We start from the raw sequence: 16,129 nt of genomic DNA, 5'->3' as shown, positions 1-16,129 counted from the left end.
GATTGCACTGCTGGATCTAAAATTACTCTCTCTTGAAACCTCAATAAATTCTCAACTCAAGATATAATTTTGATTCATTGCTTTTAATAAAAACATTAGCAAAACCGCCATCTGCTTCTAGAGAAGACGTTACTTTTCGAATTTGGCAAACGATTTATGACCAATAATGTCTTGATTTACGAATATACACCATCCATCATCCTGAAATTGTTATGAATCAAAATAATATTTTTTCGACGCCCTCTTACTCGAGAATGTCTTCAGAAGAAACTTCATTGGCCAATAAAAACAAGTGCTCCTTGCAAAACGTTTTTATTGCATTCATATGTTACTGTGAGTTTTACTGGATAAGTTTATGATATCGTTTATGTGATACTAAGAATTGCTTTCGTGAATAATAAAAGTCCAGAGAAGTGTGCTTAACGATTTTTTTTAAGTTGTAAAAAATTCGTAGATATAAAAATGAACTTGTATTAGCTATGAGTTCGGGAGTTTGTGGTCTGATTTGAACACTGATGTCAATACTAATTTAAACATGGTCCACCCACCAGGAAAATTCACGTGTAAAAATTAAAAGAATAGATTTTGTGATCATTAACAGATGAACAGACTTCGGTAATGAAGTTCATGACGAAAATTGACTACACTGTAAACTAAATCTGTACTGTACACTGTGAAACAGCGACTGTACTCTAAACTAATAACTAACTTACTATGCAATCAAAAACAGGCTCTCAAATTACTTGGTACTTACAAAGTTAGGTTTCAAATAGTGTCAATGTTAGTCATCCTTATTCATTTACAAGTCTATTGAATCATCAAAATTGAATCGAAACTGAATTGCTGAACTTGAATTGCTCCCAGTGAGTGATTACGTACCATAAGGTGAGTATAGACTACTAGAGCATTTACTTGTAGGTAACAGAACAAAGAGCCCTAATGTTCTAGCTGGTGTATCACCCTTGCACGAACCAAATGTCGTACATTTTACCTGTATTCTTAAAAAACCTACAACATAGAAATGCTTGAGAAATTGCTCTAGTCTATACCTTTAGTATTCTTCTAACGAAGATAAAACCTCAGAGGTTTGATTGCCATGAAATAAAAGAGGGAGAAGAAGAAACATTAAACTTACTTGATAGTAAGGGCCAGCAGCACAATGATGAGCCCTACAAGGGCCATGGCAATGACGACACCGCATATCATGTAATTCGCATCATTTGGTGCATCTGAAACAAACGAAGTTGAACCTTAGTAATGACCAAATAAAGTCTTGAAGACTATCCAATAGACATTCTTGACGGATTTTTCCTTAGACCTACGGATTTGTCATTCAAATGTTTTCAGGCAAAGAAGTACACATAAAGGGAAATACTATGGCCGTTGTAATAAAGACGATTTTGCGCCGATACTAGTACTTATAGTACCTATTATGTGCTGTCGACGGTTACTAGAGTCAGACAGAGGCAAAAATAAATATTTTTTCCTTCACCAAACCACAAAAACATTCAACTGAACAACATGTTGATATTAACCACAATAGATAAAACATTTGCCCTTTCATAAAAACCTAGTATTGTTAGTAACCTACAGTTTTTACTTGCCCAAAGAAATAGAAATAGGTAACGAATAATTTAACCGATTTTCTAATAATAGATCCAGCAACAAAGTTGTGGAAAAATCGATGTTTAGAAGGACGCGAGATCAAGGTAAGAAAAACTTTATTCAAGCAAGGTTAAACATACACCTACTTTACTACACTGACAAAGAAAACATCAATTTGCGCTTAATTACCAGAATTCAATACTCTTATGACTAATCGTAATTTGACCATCAGCAGACACAAAGACACAAAATTAGACAAAATTTTCTTTAATATTTTCTTTAGACATACTACAATTTTATGAAATTCTTAATAGGTATGCAGTTTATTATAGTTGTTACTTGTTATTGTTTGTATTTTAAACTTTTCTTCCCTTTTCCAAAATATTTCATTTAGTAAACTAATACGGTAACCGCTCTATAGAAGAAAAAGCTCAGATTATTTGGTTTATGACCAGTCATCGAGCACTGATGTCGCGCATGCATGTCATTCGCCATAAAAAAGGTTAAAGTAGGTACCATCACAAAAACTTCATTGACGTTAGCGGTTATCATCCGACTCAGTGTCCAATGTCAGTCGATAATGAAATCCCCTTTAAAAACCGATAGCAACTGAAGAGGACCGAAGTCCAACGGGATCAAGCCGGTCATTATCTCTGGACGGGGCACGCGAGTTCCCACGACCGATAACGCCACGGATGATCGTTAAAATTATCGCGGTTCTGCCGAAAAACCGGTTTTTACCGGTTTACTGTAACCCATTCTCGATTGCGCGGGGTCGGCAGTTATTGGCAATGACATACAGTTCGGTAACGAGCAGAAAAACGGAAATTATACCGATGGCATAAAGTTTAAATTCGAACGAAATAGTCAAATTTTGCTCGTGCGTGATTAATTCTTTGGCGCTGATGGATACGGGCATATCAAATGACCGCCAATTTATCGCTGTCCAATCACGACTGTTTGTTAATGTCCCTATAGGGTGAAATTAATAAAGTTAAACATATAGTTAAGTATTATAGATCTCAAGAGAACTGACAGAGACACGTTTGTTTCATAAATGATTTCGATCCCGAAACTCGAAATTGAAGGTATCAAACAAGGCAACAATAAGACAGAGAAGGCTCAAAGCTTAAAAAAGTACTCTTTTCCCTTCAACTTCCAAGAAATACATCTAAAATACGTTAACCGTCACAATTCCAAGCAGCGCGGTTTGAACCAGTTACAAATCAGGACAATGACGTTGACACATCGTTTAAACATAACTCACAACAAAACTAGTCAATTATTAAAATTTACATTTCCAGTGTAATACATTTTTATTTTTATTTGCCTTCCGGTTAATTAATTTTAAGTGTCTTCTTGTTGATCAGGAAATCCGCTAACAAGGACTAAATATCTTGTTTGAAGTTACATGTACTACATAGATAGTGAAATTGTATTTTATAAATGCTTTGATCACTTCATTCAAAAGCGCTCCACCGTCAAAAGAGCTTAATAAGGACGATATACTCGAGCTGATGCTGCAGTTGTATGTAAAACACAATTCTTGAACTCTTTTTTCGGTTCCATGACCCAAACCACAATCAATGTCTACAGAAATTAATCGATGTCGATAACAAATGATCGCCCGTATAATCATACGAAACCTTCACTAACAATCGAACTGTGCCGCATCGCATCCTTAATTTGCCGTTGGTAAAATGAAGAGTTGAACCAGTTGAACTGCGGATCAATAGCGTTCATAGTATTGTTTATTGGACCAATTTTAGGAACTAGTAGCAGCCGTGATGGGCCTATTAGGGCGGAATGGGCATAAAGGACGCGTTCGAAGTCTTGAAACTATTGAAAGTTTTTAATGTTCGAGCCCCGATGTCCTCAAAATCTACCACATAGCTAACTGCCGCAGGTAGCTTATGCAGTTGAAATAATTGCTCTTTTAAAACAAAACTGTACAACTGTAAAATTTTAATGGTTTATCAGTTCAGGAAAGGGAATACCAAGTTTGATAAAAGTTTATTGCTCACTAAAATTGTATGTGTTAAAATTCCATCAATTAAATACAAGGAAAACATGATATACGGGACGTTAGCATTGTTTTACAGGAAAACCTATGTTTCATGGTCGATGAACATTTTTGCTGATTGCATCGCATGTAACAATTTATGTATAGAATTGTCCTTTAATACAATACCTAAATATAATGATGTCTAAGTATCTTATTTATTACTTTTGTTTAATCCTTCATCACAACCATAATCATCATCATCATCATCAGGTTAAGTTCAGTCAGCAGCTGAAGTTTATACGTCATCCATAATAACTGTAAGGAAGAAGGTAGGTACCTACTGAAAGTGACGTCAATTTATCAAGAAATTATTAAGTAAAATATATTTAGCATGTCTGAAAAAAAAGTCTACCTCAATTAAAGCTGAAGTTCGCTAAATCAATGCAGATTCAGAAAAAGTTCTTCATTCTTCAGTTTTGAAATAAAAGGACATTGTCAGAAACCGCCTAAAAAACCGCCCAAAAACATTAACCCATCATAATTATTTTCTATTTTTTTTAATACATTAAGCACCCTTTCATTCTAATGGACACTTAAGCATTGAAAAATTAAATAAATAAGTCTTTTAACGTTTATTCTATAATACTATTACAACTTCCGGACGTTTTGGTGCGTGGCATGGTCTAAAACCTATCAAGTTCCATAATTTTTGCCGATAAAATCTGTACGAGGCATTACCGTACTTTATTGCTGGGAGTCCATGTATAGTGATGTTCCTGCGGCCATCATAGACAATAAAATATCGATTTTGAAAATAAAATAAATCGATTAAACTGCTTTGAAGACTAGATTTGCGTTAAAAGCTAAAAAGATATTGACAGTTTGACACTATTACAAGAAGATATCTAAAGTGTCCAACTGGTCGAAGGTCGTAAATAAAATAAAAATAATTAGGACCATAAACTGATATTCATGGTATCATAACTGTAAAAGTGTCAGAATCCGATGTTGAATCCAATGCCAGTTGAAGTGTGAGAAACATATATATATTTTTTTTATGTGACAGGAGGCAAATGAGCAGACGGATCACCTGATATCAACCTAGTATAGTTGCCAGTCTCTCATAATCTATGCCAATGAGGGTTTTCGCGATTGAAAAATCCGCCAGATGGCAATACGTAGACGTGAGGTCCAAATGCTGCATGATTGGTTATTTTTGACATGACATTGACAGATATCCACCAATCATGCAGCATTTGGACCTCGCGTCTACGTATTGCCATCTCGCGGATTTTTTAATCGCGAAAACCCTCATTCATAGCACATGTATAATAATAGACCAAATGAACTTTTATAGATTGTGAAAGAGAAGATAAAGATTTTATTATTTTATTAAAATCTTGCCACGAGGTAGTTTTTCAGTAGAAACCAGGATTGGATAATCGCTACAGGCAAGTATCAGAACATTTTATAAATATTTTTAATCGATTATATCCATGTGAATCGTTTTAATAAATTGTCATTTTACTTTTTCAATTAAAACTTTTTCAATCCCTAGTCTTGTCAAACTGTCATAATGTCAACAAATTATAAATGTCACGTCAGTTGACTCAATTTCAGTCTTCTGTGCGTTTATTGTATTTTTATTTCAATGAAATAGTGCTAAAGGGTTAGTACTAAAACTGAAAGCCTTTTTTCAGAAAGAAAACCAATGTGGTGCCCTTATTATTCATGCTGTTTGAAAGTTACAACTCAGTGATACAGAGTTGCCGACATTATAACTCCGTAGTGATACCATACCAAAGAAGAAGTTTTCCTAAACACTTGTGTTGTTTTTATATGTGATCGAATAAAAAGGATTAATTCTACTGCTCAAATGGAATAACTTATCCCAAGAGACCGAATATAAAAAAAACCTCTCCATAGAAATTATCACCATCACGAGGATGTGAATTTTTTTGAGAATTTGATATTGGTCCTGTAAGAAAAGTAGTTGTATTTCAGTAGTAGAATCAACCCTTCTTGTTTCATCAGCAAGAGTAACTATAAAAACGCCCTGTAGGTAGGTATTATTAAGCTGAAGAGTTTGTTTAGTGTCAAAGACTGTCACACAGTGTAACTTAAATTGGCATATTATGATAATGAACATAAAAACTTAAATAAATATTTATGTTAATATTTTTTCTATTTATTTATTTTCCCAAAGCTTCACAGTGACAGCTGAAACAGCAATACTGTTAACAAAACAGTAAAACTAAACTTGGAACAAACTGTTACAAATATGAGGGGTTTAATATTTTACAAATTAAAATAAAACCGCATGTTGCTTTACTTTCTCGTATAGGTAATAAATGTAATTAATGGCTAGATTATTAATGTTACTTTGTTACCCTCAATAGTGAGGAAATCTTATAAAATGGTAACCCTGATTTTTATTGTCATTCAAGTGCTCTTTCTTCGCATAGGCTTCTGTGATTTGGCCAAGGGCCACACACATTGCGATAACATTATGCGACATTGATTTGACAGCAGCGGAGTGAAGTCTTGCGACTATGCAAAATGATACCCTGTAATCGTAGCGCATACAGACATAGACTGGGCGGGGCACATAGCTCGTAGAGCTGATGGCCGCTGGGGCAGGAAAGTTCTTGAGTGGCGACCACGAGCCGAAAGACGTAGCGTGGGCAGGCCTCCCACTAGGTGGACCGACGATCTGGTGAAGGTCGCGGGAGGTGCCTGTATGCGAGCGGTGCAGGATCGGTCTTCGTGGAAATCCTTGGGGGAGGCCTTTGTCCAGCAGTGGACGTCTTTTCGGCTGAAACGAACGAACGAACGATACGTATTACCACTATTTACCAGACATTACTATTTATTGCATACTCGCCGGATTACACGTAGGAGCACGCGCGTAACAGCTTCGGCCTTGCATTATTATAAGATCTTGTTCCGCCCTTTTACGAACTTCCTCCGTGAGGATATCCCCGCCGAATTCTATGATGAACCTATCAAAAGTCATATTCTGCAATGTCAACCCACCACAAGGTGGACCGACGACCTGATAAAGGTAGCGGGAAGGCGCTGGATGCAGGCCGCTACCAACCGTGCGATGTGGAAGTCATTGGGGGAGGCCTATGTTCAGTAGTGGACGTCCTGTGGCTGAAATGATGATGATGATGAAGAAATGAATGAAAATGACAAATCTTCGCACGTGTATAATACCGTGCCAAAGTAATCATATAATTTTGGCACCTTAATAACTATTGCCGTTTTTGTTGTAAAGATCATGCAGCGCTACTTGCGGATATTATTGGAAAGAAAACTATGTGGGCTCTAGATCTGAAGCCGCTTTAACGAACACGAAGTGCTCATACAATGCGGCGTATTTTCTTCCAGTCTTTAGTCAGGACTTTAGTCGAATTAAAACCCCGGTTGAACGTGATATAGCCGCACTAGAATACGATGCTTTTTTGCATAATCGCAAGACTTCGTTCCGGTGTCGACCGAATGTTATCATGATGTATGTGGCCCAGGGGTTACCGTAGCCGCTAAGGTTTGAAACTTCTTGCTTAAAATATTGTAGTCTTTGGCATAGACTACGATGGTAGTCATGGAGATAGGAGTTTGTTATCTCGTGTCAGATGTAAATGGTGAAAAGAAAACTCATGATTCGTGGTATTTTTATGTAATATGTAGGTATTTTATAAAAGTGGAACCCCGAGTGATCTCCAAAACCCATTCTATTATTATATACGATTCGGCTTCGATATCTATAATACAATAGGAGTTTATTTCATGTGTCAGATGACAAGGGTGGAAACAACCTACGATTCATGTTGTTTATTTACGTGCAATATGTGGGCATATTGTAAAAGTGGAATGCCGAGTTGTATTTCTAAAACTTGTTCTATTATTTTATACTATTTGGCTGCGACTCGGCGTGACGACAATACAAATCGGCGTGACGACAATACAAAACATTTTTCGCGAATCGGTGTTCATACATTCACACAATACATTAGACGCCATGTTGTCATAAACGACATATTATAAAATCGCTGTGATTTAATATTCTTAATCATTAATTTTATGGCAAGTGTCCATCAGGAATCATTGTTCTTACACACAGAATCGTATTATTTCGCTTTCGGGTAGTAATATGTCAAAATTGTTGGTTCTTTAGGCGAACAATGTATGGAGAACGAACATTGTCCTTTGTTGACTTTTTCATTCCGGCTAAATTACGAAATAAATTAACTTATGGTGGCCAAAATGTTAACAAATAATGCATTATCGACAAATTACCTCCAAAACTTGCCCAAACGATTCGCGGAAGGTTGACAATGGCTTTCGCGAATCCCAAACAAAAAATCACCGGATACATCTAAAGACAAAAATGCAGGTATGTGTGCTGAAGTTTTTATAAATAATCGACTTAAGATTCTCGAAAAGGCTGAAGAAGCAGTTATTTATAAATCTCGATTAAGTGCCACAGTTAGGTATGACTGCAAGAATTTTGTCCTCAAAGTCCAACCCTCGAGAGTTCACCAAGCCCGATGTTTTATGGAAATGCCCAATCCTGAGAAATACGAAACCAAAGTTTGAGTCTAGAAATCTCATGATGTAGGCAGGTATTAAAATGTTAGAGGTCGCAATAGAATGGCATACGAGACAAACAAAAAAGCTACTCTTTTTCTGCAGTAGAGTAACAAGGATTCCATCACGCAACACGCACGCGCCTTCATCGTGACATAGAGTCATTGTCGTCGGGCTCCATGCGTGATAGGTCAAGTTCGACCTTCGAACACGCCCAATTTTTTTAATTCCATTCACTAGAAATAGGCAAAGGCATGAATCTACAACCAAATCTGGCCAAGTCTATTTATAAATCTTGATCCATTTTTTTTCATTTCTGGTCTGGCCAGTACGATTTCGAAATTAGAAATAAATTTTAAATTTCGAAATTCGAATCAGTAGTCGGCCATGTTCGCGCAGAATTGCAGATGTAGTCAAATGACGTTCTCTGAAACGGAAACAGGATAAAGCTCTGACAGATAACTACACAGCATTTGGTTGTAAATGGATTAAGATTATTCGTGGAATCGATTCGTTTTGGAGGCGGAGGCGTGTTACAGTCTACCTACAGCATAATTACTGGACTGTTTTGGACTACATTTTCAACCGACTTCAAAAAAGGAGGAGGTTCTCAATTCGACCCGTATGTTTTTTTTTTTTTTTTTTCTATGTTTGTTACGCGATAACTCCGCCAATTATGAACCGATTTGAACAAATCTTTTTTCGGCGTATAGGTAATACCTCAAGGGTGGTCCCATTTAAATTTAATAATAAAAAAAACAACCCCCAAGGGTGGAAAATTGGGGATGAACTTTTTTATACGCAATATCTCCACCGATTATCAACCAATTTGAACGATTATTTTTTTGTTGAATAGGTATTATCAAAAGGGTGGTTTCATGCGAATTTGAAGAAAATATTTCACCCCCAAGGGTGGAAAATTGGGGATGAACTTTTTTATACGCAATATCTCCGCCGATTATGAACCAATTTTTTTTGGTCTCAGTGTACTGCCTACCTTCAGTGGTAACATCAAGGTAATAATTAGTTAACTAAAAAGCAAGAAATAAGTAAAATTTTATAAAAAAAAATAAAACCGACTCCAAAAAACCTACACTAAAACGTAGAAAAATAATTACTAATTACCTACTTATTTATTAGGACGAATTATTAATATTTATGTAGGTATACCATGATTGATACTTTTGGAGTCGGTGCAGGCAAACTTTACATGTTTCATAATCTTGGCACCGACTCCAGAAGTATCAATCATGGTATACCTACATAAATATTAATAATTCGTCCTAATAAATAAGTAGGTAATTAGTAATTATTTTTCTACGTTTTAGTGTAGGTTTTTTGGAGTCGGTTTTATTTTTTTTTATAAAATTTTGATTGCAAAATAACACCTTTAACAAATAAATAGACAGGCTAAAGTAAGTGTAGGTAGGTGCTTAAATTAGCGAAGTGATAGCTGCTTGCTGCAAACAATATTCTTAAAAGTATCACTTTCACTCCAATTGAATTAATTAATTAATTAACTTGATCTAACTCTAAAATAATATCTAACTCTAAAATAATATCTATCTCAATAAATTGACGTTATCGCTTAAATACACGTTTAACCAGTTTAAATAAACATACTTATGCATTAATTAATATAATTTAGTTCGTGTTCAGTTTCCAACCGAAATTTCCTAGTTAGTTACAATTTATGTGGACGTATGGTGGAGTTATTATGAGTACAATTTCATTTAATAGCATTTAAACTACTGCTAGGCCAATAAAACAAACAGTGACATTGTTATACAATATGTCTAGTCTACACGTGTAAGTCGTCAAATACCTACGTGATTTACATTGATTATTTTATTTATAACAAACTTTTTCATATTAATAAAGTTTTAAACTTATTTATTTTGTAGAAAAATAGTACTTATTGCAACTACGTAAGAGCCACGAGGTTTATCTTGACGTGCCATCGTCCGTATTTACTTCAAAAACAAATTACCTACTTATTCTAACTTAGACAATAATTTCGAATAATCTCGAAAAAAACAAGTTAATTTCTCTTAATTTTATCTTTAGTTTCTGTTAATTTGAATATAGGGTAAAAACTTCACAGTAGGTAAGGTAAATGAGCCAATAATCTATAATTAATTTGAGTTATTTTGGTTTCACGTTGTGTCATTATAATATTATATGATGTTACGTACTAATTAAACTGTAAAAACATTGAACTATTAAACTAACTAGTAATTTGAATCGAGTTTTGACGCCCCGTTTCATAATAACGGGTCTAATTGTATTGTCATACTAACTAATAACACCCTGTATTTTAAAACTAAGTAGACTGATACTACTTTAAATATACAGGTTGGTGTAAATTATCCCAAAATGTTGTTTTTATCGTATCAGGCAGACTAATTAAAAGTTAATGTCGCGATTAAGATAAATTAAATCAGTAAAACATAAGTTAATTAAACTTACCAAGAGTATAGCTTAAACTGGCATGTTGCCAGCTTATGGTCGCTTAATTAAGATAAAATTTTAATAGAAATGTAGATAATTTAAGAAGAGTCTACCTTATTGTTTCAGCCACATTTTCAATATTATGATTGTGGACTTGTGGTAGGTCTACTTGTATGTATCTTTACTGAGAGTCGAACCCAGAACTAACTGAATAGTTATGGATGGTATAAAAACGAATCTATACTAATATTATAAAGCTGAAGAGTTTGTCTGTTTGTTTGTTTGTTAGTTTGTATGTTTGTTTACTTGAACGCGCTAATCTCCGGAACTGCTGGTCCGATTTGAAAAATTCTTTCAGTGTTAGATAGCCCATTTATCGAGGAAGGCTATAGGCTATACAACATCACGCTACGATCAATAGGAGCAGAGCAATAATGAAAAATGTTGCGAAAACGGGTTTTCACGCGTACGAAGTCGCGGGCACAGCTAGTTGACTAATAAGAATAGAATAGAATAAGAATTTATTGGCACAGTAAGCACATAGAAACAAACAACACAACAAGAATAAAAACAATTTAGTGAGCCACTGCGCCAATAGGCTCCCGCACTGCACTTTTCTATTTTTCTTGACATGCTCGTTCGTAAGGTCATAAGCAATAAGGAACGATCAGTGACCTAAGTATCTACCTCCCTAGTCCCTACTTGTTCTGTGCCTATGCCCTAAGCAATTTGCTACTAATGCGATGTACAGTCACACACACAGCTACAGATTTTTATTGCAAAATCACACCTATTCCCACTTTATTAAGAAGCCACAGTTTACCTTGATTTGCTGATACTGATACAGCTCTTACAAAACTCGTATAAAGTACAAATAAAACAATAGTATTTCAACGGTCACCGACCTCTAGTTCATCAGACCCATGACACCTAGCATCATCAAGGTTGACTCCACTTGTCCGCAGGAACAGTGCATCGACCGGGTTAACGCACCCGATATAGTTTTTGCTACGGTATTCGCAGGGTTGGAGGCGTTGGAGCTTAGTTTGACCGCATTTAGGCAGGGCTGCATTCAGTGAATTTCAGTGTAACATTTTAGTTACATACTAACAAGACTCGAATATTGGTTAATTTTTCAAACCGTTATCCTAGTAAGTAAATGAGAACGAAATAATTTCGTTTTCGTTCCTCGAATATTCATAGTAATCATATCATTATACGTATATGTATTTATAACATAGAATTTAATTTCAGTTATAATTACTGTAAGGTTTTTATTTTGTTATTTTCCTGTCGGTAATTTTAATTATTTTGTTTTGGAATTTCAGTCATGGCTATTTATCTATACTTATAATAAATCTGTAGAGAGGTCAATTCTGTACATGAAATATATTTTCAAAATAACTATCAGGGGGTGATTAGTGATCGATACTGATGCCAAAAATGCAATCAGTAAAATTTTTGTCTGTCTGTCTGTCTGTCTGTATGTTCCTTATAGAAACAAAAACCACTTGACGGATTTTAACGAAACTTGGTACAATTATTCTTCATACTCCTGGGCAGGTTATAGGATACTTAGGAATTCCCACGGGAACGGGAATTAGCGGGAAAATCCTTTTGTACGAAAAATCTAAACCGCTTAAGTTAGACGCTTGAAATTTGGCATGCAGGTACCTTAGTAAACTTAAAGCTTAGTTACAACAGGATATTGCAAAATTCCCATGGGAACGGGAGTTAGTGGGAAAAACATTTGTATGAAACAATCTAAACCGCGTAAGATAGACTCTTGAAATTTGGCATGCAGGTACCTTAGTAAACTTAAAGCTTAGTTACAACAGGATATTGCAAAATTCTCACGGGAACGGGAGTTAGCGGGAAAAAACATTTGTATGAAAAAATCTGAACCGCGTAAGATAGATGAAGGGGGGGGTAAAACGAGATCCACGCGCACGAAGTCGCGGGCGGCCGCTAGTAAGTAATAAAAATTAGATAATACCTACTACCATAATCTTCAGTTCAGGTAATCCCAGCAATAAAATCGTCAAGAATTTGCGTAAGCGATGTATTTATTTGTATCTGATTGTCAGTTGTTCCAGCTGTTCAATAACTAACAATGATTGTGAATGAACGTAAACAATGCAGTAGCAATAAAATTTGTAATAGCAATAAAAAGTTGTGACAGTTATACGGAACTGTGATTTTTCCTGGCACGTGTAAGTTTATTTAAATGGTTTGCGCATAACTTGACCGCGTTTGCCGCAAATGGCTGACAATGAGATCAACACTATTTTACTAACAATGGGAAAACGCTTTTTCTATTGAAAGTTAATTGTGATGGATAGAAATAGCAATCTTCATCTACTTAGAGCTGTAAGAGGCAATCGTTTGTTGTTATTGCAAGATTACTTTATTATAATTACACAGGAATTGCAGTTGTGCGCGTTAAATTTTTTCATTATTGCATTTATAGCGATAAGTCCTACTACATAGGTACTAAAGTCCAGTTTTGGTTTTCATTGCCCAAGTAAAATTACTTCGAAATGTTCCAAGTCACAAAGAAAATTTCGAATGAACGGCGCAGATCAAATAGTAGGTAGGTACCTACATGGAGCATGAGCAATAAAGAATTTGAATTTAATTCAGAGTTCCCAATTGAATCCGTTACTGTTCTCATTATTAAACCGACTCCGGCCCTGGCCATACAAAACATTGGCGCCATATTAAATATCAATTGGCGGTGTTATTAGGTAAATGCAAGGGTAAATGCGATCGGAACCGGTCGCATAAATTATTATTGCTGTCGAAATCGCAGTTTCATATTGATAAGCAAATATTGAAGAACTCATAACGACTTTCTCTGTCACAGTTGTAGTCGCCGCGACATATCATGTTACCACAAATTGAAGAATTTCTCCTAAGGATTTTGAGCTTTAAGGATCCTCGCGTACTACAGACTTTTAATCGGCTGATAGTTGAGCCCGATTCTAATTTGTATGAAGAATCGGCCGATTAACAGCCCGACCCAACTATCGGCCGACAAAAAGGCGGCCTAGGCTCAGAATAAAAATAAATCATTAAAGTTTATATTTTTGATAGGTCGAATGAGTGCTGGACAAGAAAGCCAAACCAACAAAACTCTTTGCTGGAATCATAGCTTTTAGACACGTAGAATAATACCATACTTCCTTGGCCACCAATGTCTTTCAAACCCCTGCAGTTGCATTAACATTACCTAATAAGGGCGCACTCGCCATTTTAACTACACGTGTAACTAGGGTTGCCAACTTTTCTTTCAAAATATAAAGTATATCAGAGGTCGGAGAAGGAAAACAGACAGTATTAAAAAAAAACAAACAGTAAAGCTCTACAACGCGTACCTAAATGTGGTGTTGGGCATTTACTTTTAAAAATATCTATGGATACTAGTGATGCTAGCTGAAAACAGTATTTTGTATACTTTATTTTTGTTCAACAGTAAAAAGTATAATTTAGTGAAAAACAGTATAATACTGTTCAAAACAGTATAGTTGGCAACCCTACGTGTAACCTGCTTGGGCTCCACATGTACTTCTGCGTGCGCGCATCGTCAATAATCGTCATATTACGCTGACTACGGACAACCTGTTGCTCTGGCAACTGTCTTAGGTTTTTAGAACGGCTTATGTAATCAGTAATGAGCAAAAAATTGGACACCTTATCGGTAAAATCTATAACAAAAACGCTGTCATGCGTGAAACGACCGTAACTCCGGTTAGGACAACTTATGAAATACAGTTTTGAGGTGCTGAATCACCTAAGTAAAGAAGTAAAGTAAATCAAGACTAAGTATCAAGTCAGCCAAGATAAATGACGTCCATTGCTGGACAATGCCCAAAGGCCTCCCCTAAGAGACCGATATCCTGCGTTGCCCGCATCCAGACCTCCCGAATCCCGACCAAATCATCGGTCTACCTTGTGAGAGTCTTTCCCACTCTACGCCTGATGAGAAACTCAAAGAGTGTAAGAAATAAGTTTAATGTTGTATGGCCCATATTTATCGGAGACGTGAAATTCAAATTCATGTAGATGTTTTATTACAGCATCAGAATGTGTCCTTAGTCGTGAAGTATACGAATATTTCACGACTAAGGACACAGCCAAAGCGTATCATAACAAGTTTTAATATGCATGCATGCATGCATATTTGAATAAATTCCCCAATAAGCAAAATGCCTATGTAAGTTGATAAGTAAGTAAACCACATAAATCAGTCTATTAAAAATCTTGCTGAAATATGTTTCAGAAAATTCCATAGTAAAGTGTAACTAACCTGCTACTAATAAGTAGCTTGTAATAGCAAGTATTAATGCCCTAAACATAAACAATACCAATTGTGTTAAAGCACGTTGTTTCTGTCCATAAATAAATATCACCACGTCTTATCACGACCAACCAATCAATGCACTTCCAACGAAAGCAGCGTAAAGAAAAACCACACGTGACATGTTACGGCACGTTTTTTTAATTAATAAGTACCATGAACTTTATCATATGGAACACAAAGAACATATTTGAGGAACAAATCACGAGGCAAGCAATTGTAATAAGGGCACGTATAGGGTAGTTGGCATATCTTGATACATTGTCTTGGCGTCAACGCTTACGCAGGCAATAGTAGTAAAACATTGGAAGATGATTAAAAAGCATGTTTAGTTGATGACGAATTTGTGACTAACCATGAAAATGTCATCATCACATGAGAAGAGTTGATAGATATACCATTGATCACACACCATGACGACAAAGGATTTACGTAATACCTCAGTCATGCAAATATTTTAGTAGCACATAAGAAACGGACTATTGAAGTCACGGATTTTCTGATCGATTTAATGTGAAGCCTTACTATCTCAAAGTTTGGGTGGCTTCTCTCACCGCTTAAGGAATTTAATTCGTTTATTTATCCTACTCTAACATAGGTGACAGATACAAGCAGGAAGTATAAACGACGTAAGTCTGATTAAAGAGACATTAACACGTTAAGAGAAAGTCCTCTCATTTAGAATAGATCGTTCCCATCTGCGTAATATTGTCACACGCCCTCGTGCAATAATTACATCTGACAGTATTAATTGAACACTGTTCCCATCCGGTTTCATAACTATAGCAACACATCTATCAAAACTTTCACTGAATACGATTTTACGATCCAGTTTTAGAGAAAGCTCAAATCGGTAATGTAGCTTTACTTTATGGTGTTTGTCTGTATGATTTATTGCTAAGTATTTACTTTGTTACAGCAAACAGTTTTTGCGGATCTTGTTTCAATTTAATTATGAATATTGGAATCACACGTAAACAATGTTATCTACTTAAATTATGATCGATTCACATAAATAAATTACCTACCGATTAAATATTATTTCCATTAAATTCCTTACTATTACAATTTGTTACAGTATGTAGCGATAATTACTATTCATGGTGTTGCAAATT

General features: G+C 35.6%; 1 protein-coding gene across 3 annotated transcripts in view; it reads right to left on the bottom strand.

The window, feature by feature from the left end:
* The window catches only part of LOC135073978 (uncharacterized), a 287,319-nt gene that overhangs the window by 16,687 nt on the left and 254,503 nt on the right, over positions 1-16,129 (bottom strand). For all 3 annotated transcript variants that reach the window (XM_063968258.1, XM_063968259.1, XM_063968260.1), the window contains one exon: positions 1,136-1,229. In XM_063968258.1, coding sequence (XP_063824328.1) covers positions 1,136-1,229 — 94 coding nt within the window. The remainder of the gene's footprint in view (positions 1-1,135; positions 1,230-16,129) is intronic.

The sequence above is a fragment of the Ostrinia nubilalis genome, chromosome 8 (assembly GCF_963855985.1).
Source record: "Ostrinia nubilalis chromosome 8, ilOstNubi1.1, whole genome shotgun sequence".
Classification (NCBI taxonomy): Eukaryota; Metazoa; Arthropoda; class Insecta; order Lepidoptera; family Crambidae; genus Ostrinia; species Ostrinia nubilalis.
The sequence above is the reverse complement of the archived record's forward strand: the minus strand, read 5'-3'. Positions and strand labels throughout refer to the sequence as shown.